At 53.1% G+C, this 20,728-nt stretch overlaps 1 protein-coding gene across 2 annotated transcripts; it reads right to left on the reverse strand.

Moving 5' to 3' along the window:
- Positions 1-312: 312 nt before the first annotated feature.
- Positions 313-20,325, reverse strand: MAP1A (microtubule associated protein 1A). Of its 2 annotated transcripts, XM_030318342.1 has the most exons (7): positions 20,182-20,325; positions 19,122-19,223; positions 11,242-11,324; positions 10,836-10,976; positions 2,438-10,601; positions 2,076-2,296; positions 313-1,880 (listed from the first exon to the last, which is right to left on the reverse strand). In XM_030318342.1, exons 5-7 carry the CDS (start codon positions 10,449-10,451, stop codon positions 1,725-1,727), a joined length of 8,391 nt encoding a protein of 2,796 aa, XP_030174202.1. In that variant the 5' UTR covers positions 10,452-10,601; positions 10,836-10,976; positions 11,242-11,324; positions 19,122-19,223; positions 20,182-20,325; the 3' UTR covers positions 313-1,724. The 2 variants fall into 2 exon arrangements, with proteins under 2 accessions (XP_030174202.1, XP_032449550.1); XM_032593659.1 differs by lacking the exons at positions 19,122-19,223; positions 20,182-20,325 and adding an exon at positions 14,321-14,394.
- Between the last annotated feature and the right edge of the window lie 403 nt (positions 20,326-20,728).

Genomic DNA, 20,728 nt, shown 5'->3' on the forward strand with positions numbered 1-20,728 from the left:
AAGAGTATGCAGATCCCCTTCCCAGACACCCTGCTCCTCTCTTCCCTCCCCCAAACCAAATGTATCTCCCAACCCTAGGCCCCTATTCCTCATTCTCTGGCATTCTCATTTTCAGAAATTATGCTGGCTCCCCATATCTTTTCTACCTTTATCTACCCGATGTTCTCTGGCTTCCCTGGGTCCTGGAGCTGCTTCCAGTTATCAAAGACATCAAAATCAATGACAGTGCCAGGAGAAGCAGAGAGGTAGAAGCCAAGGTCCAGCAACTAAGCAATGTGTAGAGTCAGAAAAAGCCTAAGCCTCACGACAGCATCTGTAATGAACTTGATTTTATTGTTAGAGTTGGAGGCGGCTCCATTACAGCAGCTGGGAACTATAGCAGGGAAGTGTGGGGAGGAGCAGAGCACAGCAGCAGAGGGAGGGTGGGAGCTAGGAAGAACACAGGCCGGCTCATATTATTTTCCACACAGTCATTTGGCAGAGAAGCCGAGCCCTGACGAGTGTCTGGATTTCTCAGTCCGGCGATAGTCTGGCAGGGCTGCTCATTGGCTTGCTTGGGGAGAGGTCCTCTCCTGGGGTGGTTTCTTCAGCCTGTTTTCATCTTACTCAGTAGGAGTTCAGCTTTAGCTCAGCTTTGTCTGTCTCCCTCTTCCCTTCCTCTCATTTTCCCCAAGTTCTCTGGCATAGCCTCTACCTCCCAGATCCTCTGTCCAAGAGTTTAGGGCTGGAAAGGCAGCCAGTGTTCCCATTTCAGCTGCAGGATGGCATAGTGGAATGTTGGGGGGAGTCACACATTGCTGGGGTGTCAAATGTTGGGATGTCAGGCAGTGGCTTATTTTTAACCCATTACACACCAGGCCACAGCAGATGACCACATGCAGAGAAGCCAAGCAGGGGATGAAAAGGAATGAGGATAATTGGAATGGGTAGGTGAAAACGTCAAAAGGTCAGGGAGCTTGGAGGAATTCTGGGATTGGGGCTGGGCTCTCCTTGCCCCTCTTGTGCTGCCCAATAGGCCTGGTCTGGGCACAGCTCTGGGATGTGAATGGTATGAAGCAGGGGCTGGGAGGATAAGCAACTTTCTTCTCTCACCAGTCTGTTGGTCAAAAGAGCTTCAAGTTTTGTATTGAGACATTCAGATATGGTGGGGGGCAGTGGGACAGTATAGCAGTGGTTTACCCCTAGACCCCTGCTGGAACCCAGACCCCGGTGGGTAAGGGAATGGGAGATGGAGGAAGGGGCGCAGCTCTGGGTACCTTACTGACAGAATCCTGCCCCAGGTCACATAAATTATTACTGGAAATTCTTCCTTGGGTTGCTAAATAGAGATAAAGAGGTCCCTGGGCTTGGGGATATATGATCTCCCTCCATAAGGGAGGAGGTTGCTGAGACCCATCCTTCCTTCCCACCCAATACGAACATTTGGTAGTGTTAGGAGAGGGTGTCACTCCAGAGTTCTCAGGCATCAGATGACCTCCTATCCTAATTTCGTGTCCTCCCTCTATCCAATCCCTGTTGCCTTTGGTTTTGAAAATCCCGTTGGGTATGGATGAGGGGGAGGGACAACCTCTCCCATTTAGCCCAGCCCAAATTCCCACAACAAGACATCCCGCCCCATCTTCCCCACCCCAGCTCCCGTGTCCCTCAACCCCAATGGACTCAGCAATAGCCATTCTCTAAGGGAGCTGGGGAAGCAGATTCCTGGGGAAAGGAGTGTGGTTCTTTCAGAACTCAATCTTGCAGGCTGGAAAGGACTCATCTTGCATGACCACGGTGCTGCTGCTAGCCAGGACCAGAACATTCAGTTGTTGCTGCTGCTCATGAGTCTGCTGGTACCATTCACGAGTCACCTCCGTGTCATGGGTAGGGATTAGAGTCACCTAGGAGGGAGACAAGACATGCCTGATGTGACATTATGAAGGGAAGGTAAGTGAGGGGGATGGGGCATCACACCTGATGGTCTAGGAAGTAGTCCCACTGCCCATAGAAAGGGTTCAGTTCTTTTATGAATAGAGACTGTGTTCCACTGAGTAAGCTTTGACCAGACCTCCTCCTTGGCATCCCCTGCCACTCACCTGAAGATTCTCCCCCCATTGGGCCTTGCCCTCCAGCAGGGCATCCAGCACAGCCCGGCTCGGCTCGCCATTGACAGGGTCATTCCCACTGACCACATAGTAGGATGCACGCACTCGACGGAAGAAGTCAAGGTCAGCAGTCTTGCCACTGCAATGATTCGGGATATAGGCGAGATCCACGTATACAGGGGAGCCAGAGCTGCCCTTGGAACCCAAGGCCGCTGTAGAGACAAGCCAGGACTCATTGGAGAGGTAAAGTAGACACTTTTAGCAATCTTCCACAGTTTCTCCTACTCCTGGAGTCTTTGACCAGCCACACCCAACCCCAACCCACAATCTCTAACTTTTCATGTTATACTTACATGATCCTGCCTTGAGTCCATTGACTAGGCCTTTGGACATGGGGCTGTGTCCATCCTTTTCCTCTGCTGGGGTGACTTGGCTTGGAGTGCTGCGTGGTCGGGGTGGGACCCGGGATGCTCGATCTGCAGGCCCTTTACCAGGGGTGGGTGAGCGTTTTCCCCGAAGATCCAGACGCCGGGCAGGAGATGCTGGCTTGCCCCTGCCTGGGGCCCTGCGCCCTACTCTCCCCTGTGCTTTCTCCTTCTCACGTAGTTTTTCTACCCTTCCAGATTCTGAGCTGAGCCCCTCAGGGTCAGCCATGCACACATCAGGGCGAGGAGGGGATGGGCGGGGGTCTGGCTGAGGGATAGGGGGTGGGTCATGGCCAGGCCTGGGATGGTGAGTCCCACTGACCCCTCCAGCTTTGTCCACAGGCAGGAAGTCCCCATCTTCATCTGAGTCAAGAGCTGCCTCAGCTGTGATGGATGGACACTCCTCAGTTTCTGGTGGAACATCAGAATCTGATTGTGAGGAGCCTGAGTCACTGGCTGATGTTGGGGGTGTCTCATCAGCCACAGGGCACGGGCCCCCTGTGGCCCCTGGGCCCCCTGCCCGGCGCCGCCCTCCCCTCCCTACTAGCCGAGCATCTTCAGTTGAGAGGTCACCTTCATCTGTGGATTGGGGCAGAGGTGGGTTCAGAAAAGATGGGGAGAGTTCCCCTCGGTGGGGCCGGAGCTCAGCAGCGAATCCCTGGGGCCCAGCCTCAACCTCAGGGGAGACACTTCTGGGTTGGCCTCCAGAAGCCCCTCCAGGGCACAGTGGCTGCTCAGGGGAAAGAAGTGTGTCAGGTCGGGAACTCCTCTCGGCTCCCTCAGGCCAGGTCCCACGTTCCCAGGCAGGGCAAGTCTCAGCTGCTTCTTTCTCAGCCTTGGCCAGGGCAGGGCCTGGGGGGTTGGGGCTGGTTTCAGTTGGGCCATTGGTGGCACAATCCCCAGAGGGACTCTGGAATGGGCTTGGCTTCTTGGTGGCAGCTCCTGTGCATTCCAGGCGGCAGGGCAGAGTGCTGTCATCCATGTCTCCAGGTAAGCTTGGAGCTGGAGCTGGGACCAAGTCCAGTGAAGCTGGGGGTGCTGGGCTCAGAGGAGTGAGGTCCCAGAGACTTTGGGCAGCTGGTTCCATTCCTGAGACCAGCTCTCCAGACCCCCGTTCTGCACCCTCCAGGCCAGGAGGGAAGCGCTCAGCCACACTTGAAATCACAGGTGTGGTGGCCTCAGAGGAGGAGCCTTCAGACAGGGCTGGTGAAGCAGGTCTTGGCAGACTGGAGAGGAGAGGAGCCCCAGGAGAGCTGGGTGATGGGAGCTGGGGCAGTGAGGAGTCCAGGCTGGGGGCCTTGGTCACTTCGAGGTACTCATCATGCCGGGCTCTGGTGGGGGGACCCGGAGCCAGAGCCAGAGCTCGGTCCCCAGAGAAGGCAAGGGAGCCACAGGGTGCTGAGCGGGGTTCAGCAGGAGAGGGCAGCTGTGGGGGAGCTGGCTGCAATGAGGAGAAGCCAAAGGCTGAAGCAGGGAAGTCCAGGCTGGGTCGGGCAGGGCCCAGGTGTGAGTCCGAGGGAGGGCTGGTATGTGCCTCACTTTCAGGCCACAATGTAGGGGGCCCTGCAGGGATGGGGTGAGGGGGACTCGGGGACTCGGCCTCTTTCTCTGGCTGTTCCCGTGCTCCCTTCTCCAGCTCTGAGTCACTAGTGCTGTCATCCCAGTGACCCTGGCCTGATTCCTTGGGTGATGGGGTTCTCCTATCTGGGCTACAGCTCAGGATATTACCATTAAGAGAGGGGCTTGGGCCTTTGCTCAGGGGGATAGGAACACGGGGGGGCACTGCAGGTGGGGTGAGGCTGGGCTCCATACTTGGACCCGGCTCAGGCTCTTGCCTAGGGGGTAAAGTGGGTCCCGCCAGGGCTGCATAGCTAAAGGTTGGAGTGTCAGATTGGAGGCTCTTGGGTGAGACAGGAGATGAAAGCTCCTTCTCTGCAGATGGGTTTCGGCCAGCAGCCTCCTCCTTGGCTGAGATGCGTGGGGGCCAGTCCCCAGCTGCCCCAAGCGGAGGCTCTCTAGTGGGGCATGCAGGGCCAAGCCCAGTAAGCATCATCTGCTCATAGATGTCTGCGTACTGGAAACTTCTCTCATCAGGATAGGGTGTGGGCTCTCTCTGCTCAGGTTCTATCTGTTCGGGCTCCTTGGTGGGATGGCTTTCACTGGCCTCTGGAACCTTTGAGCTTTGAGGGCTGCTGCCAGGAGCCCCAGCCCCACCTTCTTCTTCTGTCTCCCCTTCAGCCTTGCGATAGTCCTTCCCCAAGGGAGAGTATGGCCCACCTTCCAACTCAGCTGCTGCCTCCTGTGCTGCAGCCACCACACTGTCATACTCAGTGGTGCCCCAGGAGAAGGGTGCAGGAGTGTGTGGTTCTGGGGCAGGCGTGGGGGGAGCTGGAGCTGGGGAGAGGGGTGCAGGGGGCAGGGGTCTGTCCTTGGGCACCCATGGTGGGATGTCAGCCAGCCATGAGGGGGTGGTGGGTTCGTTCCTCATGGGTAGCATGGGCTCAGGCTCTGGGATAGGGCTTTCTTGTCCAGGAGCTGGAGGAACCCTCTGTCCAACCACCTCAGGTGGGGAGGCTGGAGGAGAGATGATTTCAAAAGGGGAACGGGTCAGCTTGTCTTCTTCCTCTGGAGGCAGCCCAACTGGTGACTCAGCAAGCCAGCGCTCCACCTCCAGTCCCTTCTGTGGTGAGGGCTCCTGAAAACCCTTGAAGTCTGAGGCCCAGGGGCTCTGAGGCGTGTGCTCCAGTGGGGGCACTTCTTGTTCATCATCTGGCCCCTCATCAAGGAAAGTGCTCTCCCGCTCTTCTGTGTACCGTGGCCGGGCCCCCTGGCCATCCAGCTCATGAGGGAACCAGACCTTACGCTCACAGCTCAGCTCCCTCCAGTATGTGTCCTGTTCCAGGGCCACATCCTCTCTGCCCCTCCAGTACCTGTCCTCCTGCTCAGGAGATGTGTCCTCCCAGGTCCGGGCAGGCTCTTTCTGTTCTCCAACTGGCTCATCTCTGGATGGAGATGTTTCTTGCCACTCCTGTACCACATCCTGCTCCTTCCAGTACTTCTCTCCCTGATCCAGGGCCTTGTCCTCATGCACTGGGCTCTCTTCCAGCCCCAGAACTTTGGTCTTCTCCGGCAGAGCTTCTTCTTCCTGTTGCACAGCCTTAACTTTTTCTGGAGATTTTTCCTCTAGGATCTTCTCCTTTGGTTTCATGGTTTTATCCTCCTGCACTGGGCTCTCCTGCTCCTGAGTTTTGTCCTTCTCTTCCAGAGCCTTATCTTTCTGTTCAGTGGCCTTATTGTTTTGTTCCAGGGCTTCATCCTTCTGTTCTAAGGCCCAGTATTTTTGTTCTAAGGCCTCATCCTTCTTTTCCAAGGCCTCCTCCTTCTGTTCTTGGGTCTTGCCTTTTTGTTCTGAGTCTATGTCTTTTTGTTCTAAGGCCTTATCCTTCTGTCCATGGGCCTTCTCCTCCTGCTCAGGGACTTCGTCTGTCTGTCCTAAGGCCTTGCCCTTCAGTTCAGGGACCTTGTCCTCTGGAGCCCTGTCTTTATGCTCAACGTCTCTGACTTTTTGTTCTAAGGTTTCACCTTTTTCTTCTGGGATCTTGTCCTCCTGTTCCAGAACCTTGTCTTTTTGTTCTAAGTCTTTGTCTTTTGATTCCAGGGCCTTGTCCCTCTGTTCCAGGGCTATGTCCCTTTGTTCTAAGTCTCTGCCTTTTTGTTCTAAAGCTTTATCCTGCTGCTCTACAGCCTTAGTCTTCTCTTCCAGAGCCTTATCTTTCTGGCCAATGGCTGTATCCTTTTGCTCTACAATGTCATCCTTCTGCTCCAGAATTTTGTCCTGCTGTAAGACTTCATCTTTTGGTTCAGGTCCCTTGTCCCTCTGCTCTGGGGTTCTGTCTTTCAACTCTGGAACTTTACCTTCCCACTCCATGGCAATGCTCTCCATGGCAGGGCTTGGCAAAGACTCAGGACTCTTGGTGAGGGAGCTGTCAGGTGTCAGAATGTGTTCACCAGGGCTTGTGATCACACCAGGTGAGTGCTTCTCATCTCCCAACAATGTAGAGTGAGAGAAGGAGCTGGTAGGTAACTTTCCATCAGGGCTCTTATCTGTGATGTCTGCCAGTACAGAGTAACCAGTGGTCCCATCTGTGGGAGGTGACAGTGTGGCTGCACAGGGTTCTGGAATAGATGTACGCACTAGGTGCTGAGAGGTGTCCTCAGCCTGTATCAGAGGCCCCTTTTCTTCCTTTCCAAGACTTAGTTCCCCAAACTGGAGGGTGCCAAGGCTTTCTGGAGAGAGCTGCTTAGAAGAGATATCCAGAGAGGTCTCCTTGCTGGGACTCTCTTCCGAGAGAGAAAGTGACTGGGTGTCTTCTGGAGATACCTCTGGCCAAAGGTCTTTGTGTAGGTGCTGCTCTGTCAGGCCACAGGGAGACCTGGGGATGGCTTCTTGGTTGGCTGTGTCTGGTGAGACCACACTGAGTACAGATACGGACTCTGCATCTTCAGGGGAGAGGCTTTGGTCAGGAAACTGGAGCACCCCATCTTTCTGAGTTTCACTAGATTCTTGGAGTGACGTTCTCAAATCTCTGGAAAGAGCTTCTGTTCCCAGAATTGGGCCTGTGGGCTCTCCTGCCTCCACAGTCTCAAAGACTATTGCTTTGTCCTGTTCTGGCAACAGCTGGATAGTGCAGCCTGTGTGTTCTCCAACGATGCTGACAGGTGCTTCCTGGGCATGGGGGCTCCTGGGAGGAGGCACCTTTCTCTCCTCCAATGTGACCTCTTCAGGCCCTGTCTTAACTATCTCCTCTGCAGCATCTTCCTTGCCCATACCTGGTGTACTCCTAGTTCCTCCCCAGGAGCCTGCTTCCTGAAAGTCTTGGGGCTCAGACTTTTCTTCCACTGGGGACTGATGAAAGGGTGTGTGGGTGGCACTGGGTGGGCCAGATGGTGGAGGAGAGGCCATCTTCACTGTGCTGTCATCTGGGCTAAGGCAGCGCTCCTCCACTTCTCCAAGGACTGGTTCCCCTTGATGTAGGGTATGCCCAGGGACACCAAACACCGGGGTTCCAAACTGACTGGGAAGTTTCTCAGATATCTCTACATTTGTGGTCTCCTCCTCTTCCTCTTCCACGGCTCTCTCTCCAGGCAAGCCTCTCCCTACAATCTCTCCTTTCTTCTCTGACTCACCAGTCACAGAGAAATCCTCACAGGGTGGTGATTTGAAGCCCTTGTCTTCTTCCAGTGAAGAGGTAGGTGAGATGGTACCAGCCGACGGCACATAGTCCAAGCCCTGAGTGGCTTCAGTGCGGGATGAGGGGATGCTTGTAACTGTGTCGAGCAGCAGGGAGCTCTTGCCTGTCTCTTCTGTCTGGGGAGCTGTGAGTGAAGCCACAGATTGGTCCTCAGCCACGGATGTGGCAAAGGAAGAAAGCTTGTCGCATTCAGTGATTGAGGTGGCTGAGGACACGTGTTCCTCTTCAGCCAGAGGGGCGGCCACCATGTTGGGGGGGTAGGTGAGTTCAGTCTCTGCTGCTCCATAGCCTTTGCTAGAGGTGACAGGAACAACACTGTCTGTAGGCTGGCTAGCCTCAAAGGGGCCAGGACCCTCAGGCTCAGGGAGGTCATAGGTACTTGTAGGAAATCTAGGTGGAGCTGGACGTTCCTCCGGCTCATCATGAATCTCCTCATCTGAGATGGTTTGCTCTGTCTCTGAGTAGCCAGGAATTGTCTCATCCTGGATGTAAGAGACATGCTCAGTGGCTCCTGCAGGTGTGGCCAGGCTGCTTAGGAATGATGACGTTTCCTTCTCAGGAGCTTTGCCCTGGAGTCCTACTTCCCGGCCCCCGAGGGCCTCCCTGATCCTTGGAGTTGCCTTCAAGGCTTCCTGCATATGTTTTTGGTAAAAACCTTCAGCCTTTGTCTCTTCCTCTTCCTCCTCATCTGAAGGGTGCACCTCCTCCATTTCTTCTAACTCAGCCTTCTCTATCACATCCTCCTTTACCTCAGGTTCACTTTCCTCTCTGGCTTCTATTTTATCAGGGAGCCTCTCTGCTTCCTTCTGCTTCTTTTCCTCCCAGGTATCTTTCTCTTCCTCTGTTTCAGCCCCAGAGTCTGGGCCTCTATCCTTGCTACCTTGTTCTTCAGGGATGTCTGGGACAATCTCTTTCTCCTTCATCATAGGCTCTTCTTGTTCCAGCCGTGGAACAGAGGGTGGTATCTCCTGGCCGGTTGTGCTTGGGGGTCCCTCCTCTGCAGTGTCTGGAGGGAGTGGTTTCTCTCCTAGTCCTAGGTCCCTTTGTTCAGCCAGCAACCCTCTCTCCTCACGCTTCATCTCCTCAAAGTCCTGTGTGAGATCCTCTGGTGAAGACAGAGCCAGCTCCCTGTGCCCACTGACTGTTGGAGGTGGTACAGCCCCCTTCTGGGCTGGGGGTGTCCGGGGCTCAGAGGACAGCTCCTTCTCCCCACGGGCAGCCCGACTCTTGTCCACTTTGGCCCTGCTAGGGGCCTTGGCTTTGTAGAGGGTCTTACGTACCTCAGGGGTAAAGGGCTTCAGGTCTGGCTTGGAAATTTTCTTGACCTCAGGTTTGGTATCTTTCCTCTTCTCCTCTTTCTTGGCATCCTTCTTCTCCTCCTTCCTTCCTTCATCCTTCTTGAGCTCCTTCCTCTCCTTCTTGATCTCTTTTTTCTCTTTGTCTTTTTTCTCTTCCAGCTTTGAGATCTTTTCTTTTAGGTGCTTCTTCCCTACCTTGTCTTTTATCAGCTTTCGCTTCTCTGCCTTCAGTGCCTCACTCGACTCTGTCCTCACCCTTTCAGGCTTGGTAGGCTTCTCTGGGGGCTTCTCAGATGACTCTTTTACTTTTTTCTCTGTCTTGGCTAACTCCTTGGCTAGTTCTGAGCGGGCCTCCTTGGCTCCCTCTTCAGCCACCTCCTCCCGTTTGGCCAGCTTGCTTACAGCTGTCTTGGCAGTGGCCTTGAGGCTCTCCTTGCTGTCAGCCCGCTGTTTGATTTTGCTGGGTTTGAGGTTGGCAGGCACAGCCCCAGAGGCCAAGTCTTTCTGTGTAGCCACAGGGTACCGCAGGAAGTCCAGGTGCCGAAGCTTTTCCAGGCCCTCCAGGATCTTGTTCTGGGGTGCGTTCCCTGGAAAAAGCACACGTACAATCTTCTCAGTGGGATTGGCTGGTAGCCAGACAACCAGAGCCGTGATAGAAGTCAGGTAGGGCACTGAGATCTCAGCCTCCTTCCCATTAGCCAACACAATGCCTGTCTTAGCTTTACTATTGCCTGCCCACTTTTGCATGAGGAACTGCATCTCTTTGCTGTCCTTGACAGGGTTGAGGACATACATGTCCAGCCGTCCTACACCCATCTTGTGGAAGAGGGTCAGTGGCTCAATGGTGTTGCTGACCACACGGTACAGAGGTTCGGCCTGGATGCCCAGGCGGTTTAGGTGTTGCAGAGTGAGGCAGGCCTCCTCAATGCTGCGCTTGGCTTTCCGGGAGGCATCAGGCAGCCGCAGCTTATCAGGCACATTGAAGAAGACAACTCCAAGCTCAGGGGAGATGAGGTTCTTCACCCAGTCACTGTAGCTGCTGGAGCCCTGGGACTGCTCCTCCTCCAGTTCTGCCACTTTGCGCTGCAGGAGTCCATTGATGCCTGGCAGGTTATCTGCCCCAATGTGTGTGAGCAGCACTGAGTCAATGCGGTCCAGGTGCCGCACCAGCTTCCAGAAGCAGGACTTGCGATCAGAGCCACCATCCACCAAGATGTTGAAACCATTAACGGCAAAGAGGGCAGAGTCTCCACGGCCACCCGGGAAGATATAGCAGCAAGGCTTAGAGAGTTTCAGGAAGCCCCCTGAGGTGGGGGGCTCTAGCAGGTCAAAGGGAGATGGCACATCCACAGTCTCAGAGACATACTCGGAGAATTCAGCCACACCATCCATGGTGGGCAGTGTGGGCTCAGGGTTTAGTCGGAGGTGCAGGGTCTCTTGGGAACTGGATAGTCCCAGGTGGCTCCAGTCTCCCTCCCCTAAGCAGGAAACGGTGAGGAAGGCCTGGATTCCAGGGTCTCTATTGCTGAGCAATTGGGCAATCTAGAGGAATGGGAGATGAAAGGCTGATCAGGTCAGGTAAACAGCTGGGGTTGCCTTAACCCAACTCAGATTCAATCTGCTAGTCTCCACCTCTTTGCGAGGTGATCACCTCCTATTTTTCCGCCAGAGTTCCCAACCTTCAAGCAACATGAGATTTCCCATCCTTGGATCCCTCCCCACAGCCCCAGTCCTACCCCAGTTTTCATTCCTCCCAGACTCAGACATGGCACTTACCTCTGGGTTGTGAAGGACCTGGGCAAAGTTCTGATAAGAATAGGTGCCACTCTGTAGGATAAGGTCTCCCCCGGGCTCTAAACTTTGCCCACTCAAGATCAGTAGTTTGTGAGCTGATTGACTGCTAAGGAGATGGTGAACCTATAATGGAAGGACAAGAGTGGTCATGGATGTGGGAAACTCAGGGAAGGGCACTGGATGTTCCTGGTTCCCCTTAGTACTGCAAAGACATGCTCCCCACTAGTAGGCCCACAACACCTCCAGTGTAAGGCTGGGGATCATAAAGCAGCCTAGATGGTTCAAAGCCAAGTCTGGGAATTCTTGGCCTTTCAGCAGTAGTACTGGCAGGGGTGGGTTACAGCACTTCCAACAAGCCCTTGTGGCAAGGCACAGGCCCTGGCCTTACCTCAGAGCTGATGCTGTCGGCACTGGGGTTTACCAGGATGACGGTCTCAAGGGTCTCACTCTGGTGGCAGAGGGTCCTCTGGCCTGAGGGAGAGATGCAGGATTTTGTATTGAAGAGAGTGGGTATAGTAAAAGGGAAGAGGCATTGTGTGGGAAAGGAGAGAAAAGAATGTACAGTCAGAAAATGGAGCTGAGGGGAAAGAGGAGGCTAGCAATCCTTAGATCCTGCCACTTTGGATACTGCTGAGTAAGGTCTAGGAACTGGCTCCTCCAGCCCTTCCCTGTCAGGGTTTCCTCCTCCCTTCACCCACACTGACTGTCTTCTCTCCTCCCTTCATCTGCCACACCCTCTGCCTGCTCAGTCTGGTACCCCCACCCCCTCCGCTTGAAACTCCTGCCTCAGGCTGCCCTATTGACAAGAAGCTTTTGTCCCTCTAGAGCACTAAGCTCCTGGTGCTGCCTGGGGATGGGGGGCTCAGCTGGAGGGAGGGCTCCTGGGGTTGTGATGCTTACTCAGCTCTCTCCTCACTAGCCTGCCTCTGCCCTGGGCTTTCATGCCAGTAGAGTGCCTGGAAACATGGAGATGGGCACTTTGCAGTGTCTACAGACTCCCCATCCTCCTTTCCATTCCCCATCCAAGGCCAGAATTCCCATTTTCCAAAAGACTGTTTCTATTTATCTGAACCCTTGGGCTTTTACAATTCAAAGATCAGAAATAGGAGTATAATTTCTTGTTCTGTTCTCTAGTTCTTCAGAGGCCAAGCCTGAGCTCACAAGCATGCACACAATCATGCTGTTCCCACCACCAAAGGTTACAGCTCCCTCTCCCACCTCACCTCCATGTCCCCAGGCACAAGAGAGGCCTGGTACACTGCCCCACAACCCATCCCTTGTGAACAGTTTCTTCTCTCATCCTTGCCCCTCTCCTATGAGCCCTCTGCGATGGAGATGGGAGTTAGGGGTCCACAAACAAGACACAAATAAGGAAGGAGAGATTCAGAGTGTTCCCCAGGCCATGGAGAAAGACAAAACAGCCTCAAATGCCCTGTCTGCCTCCCTCTTGCAGACTCACATGAAACACCAAGCAATGCAGCAAAGAAAGAAAGTGGCAGGTTACAAGATAATGGAGGATGCTGCCATCCCCTGCTCCTGCCCTTCCTAACTGCTGCACACAGCGGCGTTACCCTGCAGAAAGAGAGTTGAACAGATGGCCCGGGAGTGAGCTGTCTGAAAGATATTGGTGGGAGTGCTCGTAATCTGTCCCCTAGACCCTCTTCTGTGATCCAGCTCTTTCCTCTTTCTGGGGCTTAGGCATGAGGAGCCTGGGGCCAGGGCCTTTGTTAAGAGGAAGAATCACAGTGCCAGGATCAGGCAAATCTGGCAGCAGAGGGCTGCACTTGCAGCTGCAGGGGAAATGAACTGTAGATGTGTCCGAAGAACAAACCTCATAGTGGGTGGGTGGAGCCCAAGAAGAGTTCAAGGGTTCTCTTCTATTAATTTGGGAACTGTGGGAAGCTTTGAGGTCAGTTCAGAGGATGAGAACCACCTTAGAGACAGGCTGGGGCAGCTCTTGGGCAGATGAGGGGTATCAAGGTTCAGGGAAGGGCCAGGCTAGCCCTAGGCTAGTCGTAAGTAGTTCAGATTTAAAACGGCAAATCCTACCCTACCCGCGACATATACACACAAGGTCACACATTCGAGCTAGAATGGTCTGAAAGAAGAAATCTGTGGTACAGACTGATTTGTTTTCTATTTACCACTCTTCCTCCACCAGTTGACCATTCCTCACAGTCCCTTGTGTATAACTACTAGACTTCTCTGATTCCAGTTAACGTCTTGGTGAAAGACCTTGTTCTTCACCCATGTGCTCTCCAGTTCTGACTGGCAACTTCATGGTCTATATCATGCACCCTTTTGAGGCCTAGGAGAAAGCCCTATTTCTCTTTTCTGCTCCCCCAGCAATCCCACTGAAGGGAATTGACTTGTTTTTCCTTTTTCTTTCATATGAGGAAGGGACACTTCCCTTTGGCCAGTGATGCTGTGGGGGTGGCCTGGGCCGCCAACGCTGAGCAGGCAGGAGGGCAGGTGTCTCCGCAGTGAGGCAGAAGGGGAGGGGGGGCCGCTTGGGCAGCTGCAGTTTGCCGCAGTGTGTGAGTGTGTGTGAGTGTGCGCGCTGAGCTCAGGCTCCAGCTCCGCCCCCACCCCCCACCCCAGCATGACAAGTCATTTTCTTGGCTGCCTCTGCATGGGGGGTGAGGAAGGGGGGGACACAAGAGAGGGAGAAGAAACTGGCGCCTCTGTTCCAGAGCCCCCATCTTGGGAAGAGAAGCGGCGATGGGGTGGGGGTGGGGTTGAGACTTGGAACCTGTGGGTTTGACAGGACTGGGAATGCGGGGCAGCTGCCGGGGAGGGAGTGCTCTCAATCTCCGAGTGGCCTCTCAATCTCCAGAGGGAGCCAGAAGCGGGGGCTTAGAGTCCCAGTCTCAAGCCGTTTACAGGGAATGGGGGGTGGGGGGTGCCGCTGCAAATAGGTTGGTCTATGAAGAGGCGCGTGCCACGTCTTAGTGACCCTTTCTTCCCTTTTTTTCCACAGTGTCCCCCACCTTGCCTTACTTGGCAAAAACTCGCTATCCCGCTCACCCCCAGCATTGGAGCAGCTGAGCAATCCAGCAGCTGACACCAGAGACCCTCCCATTAGGCGCATTCCCATAACATCCGCCTTTCCTTCAGATTCTTCTGCCTCTGCCCAAAGACACAGCCCCCAAAGTCCTCCAGCACCCCGGGCTACCAGGCAGAACCAGAGACACCACCCTCTGCTACTGCCCCTAGGCTGATGTCTCCCAACCCAGCCCAGCCTGAGAGGTGGACTGTCACAGTCCCGGCCCCACTGGCCTCTGCCTGGTCCTGGGTCCAAGCTGACCCCACAGCCAGTAATGTTCATCTTTTCTCTCTGTCCCCCCAGTCTGCCCACCCTGCTGGGCAAATTCCAAACACACAAGATTAGGTATCAACTCCTTTCCCGCTACCCCTACCACAGCATTCCCCCATCCCCATGCAAAGCCCTTTGGTTTGGTTCTTACCCTGGGGTGTGGGCGGGAGCCCCTCATGGAGGCTGCAGCTCCGGCCTCAGCCGGCAGCTTCAGGGAAGAGTCTGCCGCACTTGGGGTGGGAGTGGGGGGGGGGGCTTGATGGGGAGGGCGGCGCCTGGGCGGGGAAGAGGGGCTGGTCCATGACGAGGCACTGGAGACTTAACTGTTTATTTGCCTTCACAGTGTCAGTGCTCTGATGCTTCTGCTTGGCTGGCGGGTGGGGGGGGGGGGGTGGCTGAGGAGTTGTCTAGTAAGTCAAAGAGCCACGGTGGTCTACAATGGCCCATAAGGCCCTTCTCCCCTCAACACTGCTTCATCAAGAAATGCCCTTTTAGCATCAGCCAAAAGACCAAAGTCCTGTGCTATGACACACTGCAGGGATACAGGAGGTGTGGGCTGCCTGGGCCCTCCCCCTTCCCTCAGGAACCATCTGCCGCCTCTCCCCTGAGACCCAGGGAATGACCTTCAATCCCTGGAGGAGCAGGAGACAAAGGGGTTGGGGACCTGAAAGAATGGAATAAAAGTGAGGGGACTGCTTGAGATGAAGGCTGGGGATGGGGTGGTGAGCACTGTGGGCTTTTGAGCCACATCTGCAGGAACCAGGAAGGGTAGAAGTCTCATTTTAGGTTGCAGTGTAGGTTGAAATTCTGGAGTAGACACATGGTCCCTAGCCCTTCTGGGTGGGGCACAGGGACTCTGGAAGCTGCATGTAGTTCTGTGTCAATGCAACACAGCACAGTAACCACACTAGCACTGATACTTGGAATTCTTGGGTCTTTAGATCTGAAGAGGCTGGGTGCTTTCTGCTTTTCAGTGAGAGAGTTAAAAATGACCAAGGAGGATCACCAGGGCCCCAGGCCCAAGTGAGATTTTTTTTTTTTTTTTAACTATAGGCCAATTATTAAGTGCAACATAAAGTACTCTTTGGATCAAAAAAAAAAAATCTTATGACTTTGTAGGGTATTGGGTCCCTGTGCTCTCCTTTTCTCTGCACTTTTCTATTTCTCTCTCTGATGTCTCTTACACTAACTTAATCTTTCCATTGTTGGCTGTTTCCCTTAGTCTCTACCTCTGTTTCAGCACTCAAAAGACTCAAAGGGACGATCTTGAGAACTCTAGCATACAGTTCCAACCCAGTGATGCTCATGCTCCCATAGAGTCCTTCCCTGCCCTCTTCTCTTCCATCAACCCTCCCCAGTTCTGGCCAACTCCTAATGCCTTCCACACATTGACATCCACCCACTCAAACCCCAGCACCAGCCCCACCCCTGCCCCAGACTGCCAAAAACTGCTTTTGAAGGTCAGAGAAGCCAAAATAGTCTCTGCTCTCAGCATCCCCCCTCCCCCCCTTAACTGTAGCCAGAGGAGAGGAGGAGCTGAGTCACCAGGACTGGAGGGGGGGCAGGGAGGAACAGAGGAGGAGGAATCTTTGCTCAGATCCGGAGATGCAAAGCAGCAACATGGCAACAGCCCCATTTGGATTGAGGAGGCCATCTGCAGAGATACACAACACAAACCAGGCTGAGTTCTGAGCATCACAAAAGGAAAACATTTCCCTTCGGCAACTTCATATTTTGTATTTCTTCCCACTTCAAATCTTCTATCTCCTATCTGCTTTCTAGGGCTCTCTGAAGTGTGCTAAGAGGGAAACTTGAGTAGACATTTGGCTAGAGAACAAAATAACATTTCCCAGCCAATGCAGAGCCCCCTTATTCTCAGCTGCTACCCCTAAGGGCCACACCCTGGGCATTGTTCCAACTCACACTGGAGTTTTCCTTCAACCCTCACCCTCTGAACAGCCACCCACCACAACTGCCCCTCCACCTGCTGTGTTCCTAGGCTCTGCTGCAATGAAATGGTGAGATGCCAAAGAGAGGCCTGAGCTCAGACATAAAACGCGACTAGAAGTCCTGGATTTGAGACCTGACTCTACCAATTTATCGGTCATGCCATTAAACAAGCCACTTAACCTCTCTGAAAGCTTCCTGAACTATAAAATGAGTATAGTATTAATACCATCATCTAATAATGCAGTGAGGAATGAATGGCATAAAAGATGAAAAAGCGCTTCATTCCTAGAATCCTAACCTGCAGCGCACAAATGCCACTGGAATTTTGTCTCCTTTTTGTAGACTTATGATCAGAATCAAATTGAGATTAAAACCAGAATCTCAGACCAGACCAACTCTAGAGTACCCCCTAGCTCCCAGGTAAACCCAAAACTGGAGGTGCCTGTAGGAAGTTAAGTACTTTCATGTTTGCTGCTTTCCCGGTTCGGACAGCAAGGCAGAACCCCGAGTTGTAGGGGCCAATGAACTACTGTATTAATTCACAACGGCTTTCATGTTTGCAGAAGGAACAGAAATACCACTTTTAGAGCACATTAATGTTAGTGGAGACTCACAGAAGGCCTACAAACTGATCCTTCAATGTATGTTTCTTAGAGTCTTAGAATATCAATCATCAATTATAAATTAGGAAAGTCTCTCCCTTTCCTATAGGTGCTCAATAATAAAAGTATCAGAGTGTTGTTTAAACTCAGTTTTCCACTGTCCTAATAGTTTCTGGGTCTGTTTCATAATGCTTGGAAGCTCCAGATTTTCTGCAGGATTAGAAAGTTAGGCTCCAAGTCACCACTGGAGACTACCTGGCTCAAAATTCACCTTGGAAAGCTTTACCAGATTTGACCACTAGAAGGAGCTGGGCCACTGACACTCCATCAGTGGGTCCTTCCTTTTCTGTGTTTGAGTGAAGAGTGAAGAGTGGATAGGAATGATTGCACTTGCCCTGACACTGTAGGATACGTATTTGTCTCTTTTCTCAGCCTTTTGTCCCAGGGTTGAGGAGAGGTGAGAGGGATGGTTGCCTAGCCTGTGGATTGGGCAGAAAGGATTAAGCCATACCATATCCCCTTGAACCCATCACCGCAGCCTGGTTCCCTTTGCTACTTGGCAAATGGGAGGCTGAAGGGCGGGGCAGTGTCTGCAGCTGCTTTGGGCTGACTGTTGTTTGTGGGGACAGCTGAAAGAAGAGCCAGCAGGGGTGGGGCTGTGGCTGTCTTGAGCCATGTGGGTTTTTCCAGGAAATTCTCCACTGTTCTCCAGGGACATAGGCCACCATGAAAATGTCCAAAACTTAAAAAAAAAAAAAATCCAGTAGACTAAAGTGAGCCCTGATCTTAGGAGTATGGTCCTAGGCCCCTGAAGGACGCCATGGCGAAACTGATTATAAAGATCAAGTAGGTGTTCATATATTAGTGGTTATTTCTGAGAAATGGCTGAGCGTAACTATGCATCTATCTGTAAGCATCTTTCCAAGCATCCCTGAATGTTAATCTGAAGAATGGCTAAGCATTTTGCTTTAAGTTTTCTTCATTCTTACACCATTCCAGAACGCGGCCTACTCTTAAGTTTCTGTGGCCCAAAGGACAAAATTAGAGAATTCAGTGTGAATTGTTAACATCAGCACATACCCACCAAACTTCAATTCAGTCATTAATTTTATCCAGTGTCATCCCCTTATCCAGCTTGCACCAGAGATGGTCGGAGTAATAAATGGCAAAACTGTCGATTTTCAATCATCAGTGCTAATGGAGGAAGGCATGACATGAATAATTCTAAACAGAAGGCAGTCTCAAAACAGTGAGTGGCTAGCTTCACAGGAAGCCAGTCACATCAAAGAGATGCCAGCTTCACATTTTTTAAAATGCTGCACATATTCCTAAGATAATGGAACATCGGTCATATTAACCCTCTCATCTCCTCTCTCTAGGAACGTCTCTAGAAGAGTCAGTGATCAGGGAAATGACTAAAAATGTGGCAGTTAGCAGGAGGAATAGGAAGAGAAGGGTTGGTGATTACCCACTACACTGGATAATTGAGACTTATCTGTATAAGATAAGAATTCAGTCATTTGGTGGCAGTGACTGTTGAGTTGGATGGATTTTATTTTCCATAAAGGCACTGGCACATGGATTGGTGTGTCAGCATTTACCGATAGCATGACCAGATGCCCAACACTTTTATAGTGGGATATAGGCCTTTCTGCAGTCTCCCCACAGATACTGCCATGGAATGACATTGCCTGAAATATTTTCTCAAATTCCTAACTCATTTCTCCCACTCAGCAGAATGGGAAATTGAATCCTGTGGACTTGGATTTCGGAGCCAAACCTCAGAGTGTGACTATCTCTTGTAGTGGCAATCCAGGAGACCCTGCTTCAACCCTGGATTTCATGGTGCTCATCAGCTTTTAGGACCAGGATTCTGCTCTGTTCTCAAGAGCTGTTGGATGACCCAAAGGAGGAACAAGGAATCCTGAAACCTGGAGGGGGGGGGGGGCTGTGTAGACTGAGGGAAAGGTGCTAAGCAAAGATCCGGGAAGGTAACTGGGGCACTCACAGGTCTCTATAAAGGGAAGCAACGAGGCTAGGATATACAGAAAGAGGAACACACACACAAAAAAGAGTGGATTTTTGCATGGGAGATGATTAATCACTCAAGAGAAGTACCTCATTCCCTTAGTGCATGTCAACAGCTGTCCATAAGCCACCCTCTTGTCAGGTAGAAATTCTGTTCTCCCGGCGCCCTCCACCATCATACCATGTGTATGCAAAGAGTCCTGGGTATGCGGAGGATAGCCTCCTAGCTTTCCAACTTTCCCCTCAGTAGTCCCTCCCTTCTGCCTGACCCAAACCTCCCACAAAGCCAGCTCTGCCAGGGAGACTGGACCTCTGACATTCTGTAACCAGCCCTCACCCCAAGAACTATAGACAAATGACACTAGTCCTAACCTTTGACCTCTGAGGAGAAGTGAGCTAGGTGCCGGGTAATGAAGAGTCTCAATTGTTGGTTCAAGTCAAAGGATGATAAGTCAATGTTCCAGGAGAGAATCCCTGTGAGAGAGAGAGAAAAAAAAAAGAGAGGGCTCTAGATAAGGTCAATGGGGATGGACTTAGGGGAATACTTCCAAGCTCATGAGGACAGGGAGAGGATAAGGATTGCCATGATCAGCCTCAGTGACGTCTTTAAGAAAGGTGGCTAGTGCCTATGTCTATTTCCCATCCTGTGTCTTTCTTGAGCTTTGCCTGAGCCAGAGAAAGAAGGGCAGAGGTTAGGCTAAACTTGGTCATTAATGAGTTTGTATGTAGTAATTTTCTTGCAGAATTGCCCAATTGTGATAGAAGTGACACTCAAGGGCCAGTTCCCAGATACTGGGGGCTGCCTTCTTGGTCTTTACAGCTAAATAGTATTCTAGTCTCTCCTTCTATGCCCCCTCTTTGCCTCCACCCCTCCGCGGCTTGCTTCCACCCGCAGGTGGCTCCGCAGCACTGCGCCACAGGCAGGCAACTGGAGAGGGAGGTGAGGGCTGAGGAGATAGTGGCCAAGAAGGTCACTCTCTCAGGTTTACCGCTGGCACTGAGAGATTTAAGATTTGTCTGGGACGTTCAGAAAGCACACTGTTCCTGTTCAGGGACCTAGAGAAGAAACTAAGGTAGGAACATGGACTCTCCAGGGGATGGTAAGGACTTTCAAGACATCCGACCCGAGACACTGCGGGTGGGAGGGGTGTGACCAGAGTGGCCCCAGGGACTGTATAGAGCTCCCCTGCCTCAGGGAGATTGCGGAACGCCTTGGGGTGTACGGGAGGGATGGGGAAAGAGAGATGTTAGTAGCTAGAGAGGCTATGCACGACATGGAAGATGCAAGTGACATGCACTGATGATTCAGATTAACAAGGGAGGGCAGATCTCAGGAAGTGCAACCTAGGGATGGAGAATGCAGACGTACACACAGATGGCGGAAAAGCACGGGATGAAGGATGCCCCGAGCACAGCCAGGACAGCGGCTCACCTTGTTCAAGGTGGGCCCGCACGGCCCTCAGCTGACTCTCTGTACCAATATCGCCGATCACGATGAGCAAAGAGTGTTTCCGCAGGTCCCAGCGTGCTGCCGCCACTGCGGCTCCGGCCTCGCACAGCGGCTCCGCGGGGTTCTGAGCTAGCGGAGCGCCGGGGCTTCGGAGCCCCAGCCCGGGACTTGTCTCCATGGCAACGCCGCTAGGCCGCCCGGGCCCAGCCTCGGTCTCCATGGAAACTCCGTTGGAGTGCTAGGCCGGCAGCGTCCGCTGCAGGCAGAGTGTGCGCCGTTCTTAAAGGCCGGCGGCAAGAACCGTTCATTGGCTGCTGCCTGTCAGGGGGTGGAGCTCTGGCGCCGCAGGGGCAGGGTTGGGGCAGCGACGCTCCGGCCTTGCGGACTCCCTTGGTCTTGGGGTGGTGGCCGCCCGCGTCAGCCCCCGCTCGTTTTCCACGGGGAGCGCCCACTCCGACTTGGGCAGGGGTGGGGCTCTGAGGGACCGGGTGGAGGGGCGAGTCGATTGCCTTGGCGCCGGAAGAAGCTT

The sequence above is a fragment of the Lynx canadensis genome, chromosome B3 (genome assembly GCF_007474595.2).
Source record: "Lynx canadensis isolate LIC74 chromosome B3, mLynCan4.pri.v2, whole genome shotgun sequence".
NCBI classification, from domain to species: domain Eukaryota; kingdom Metazoa; phylum Chordata; class Mammalia; order Carnivora; family Felidae; genus Lynx; species Lynx canadensis.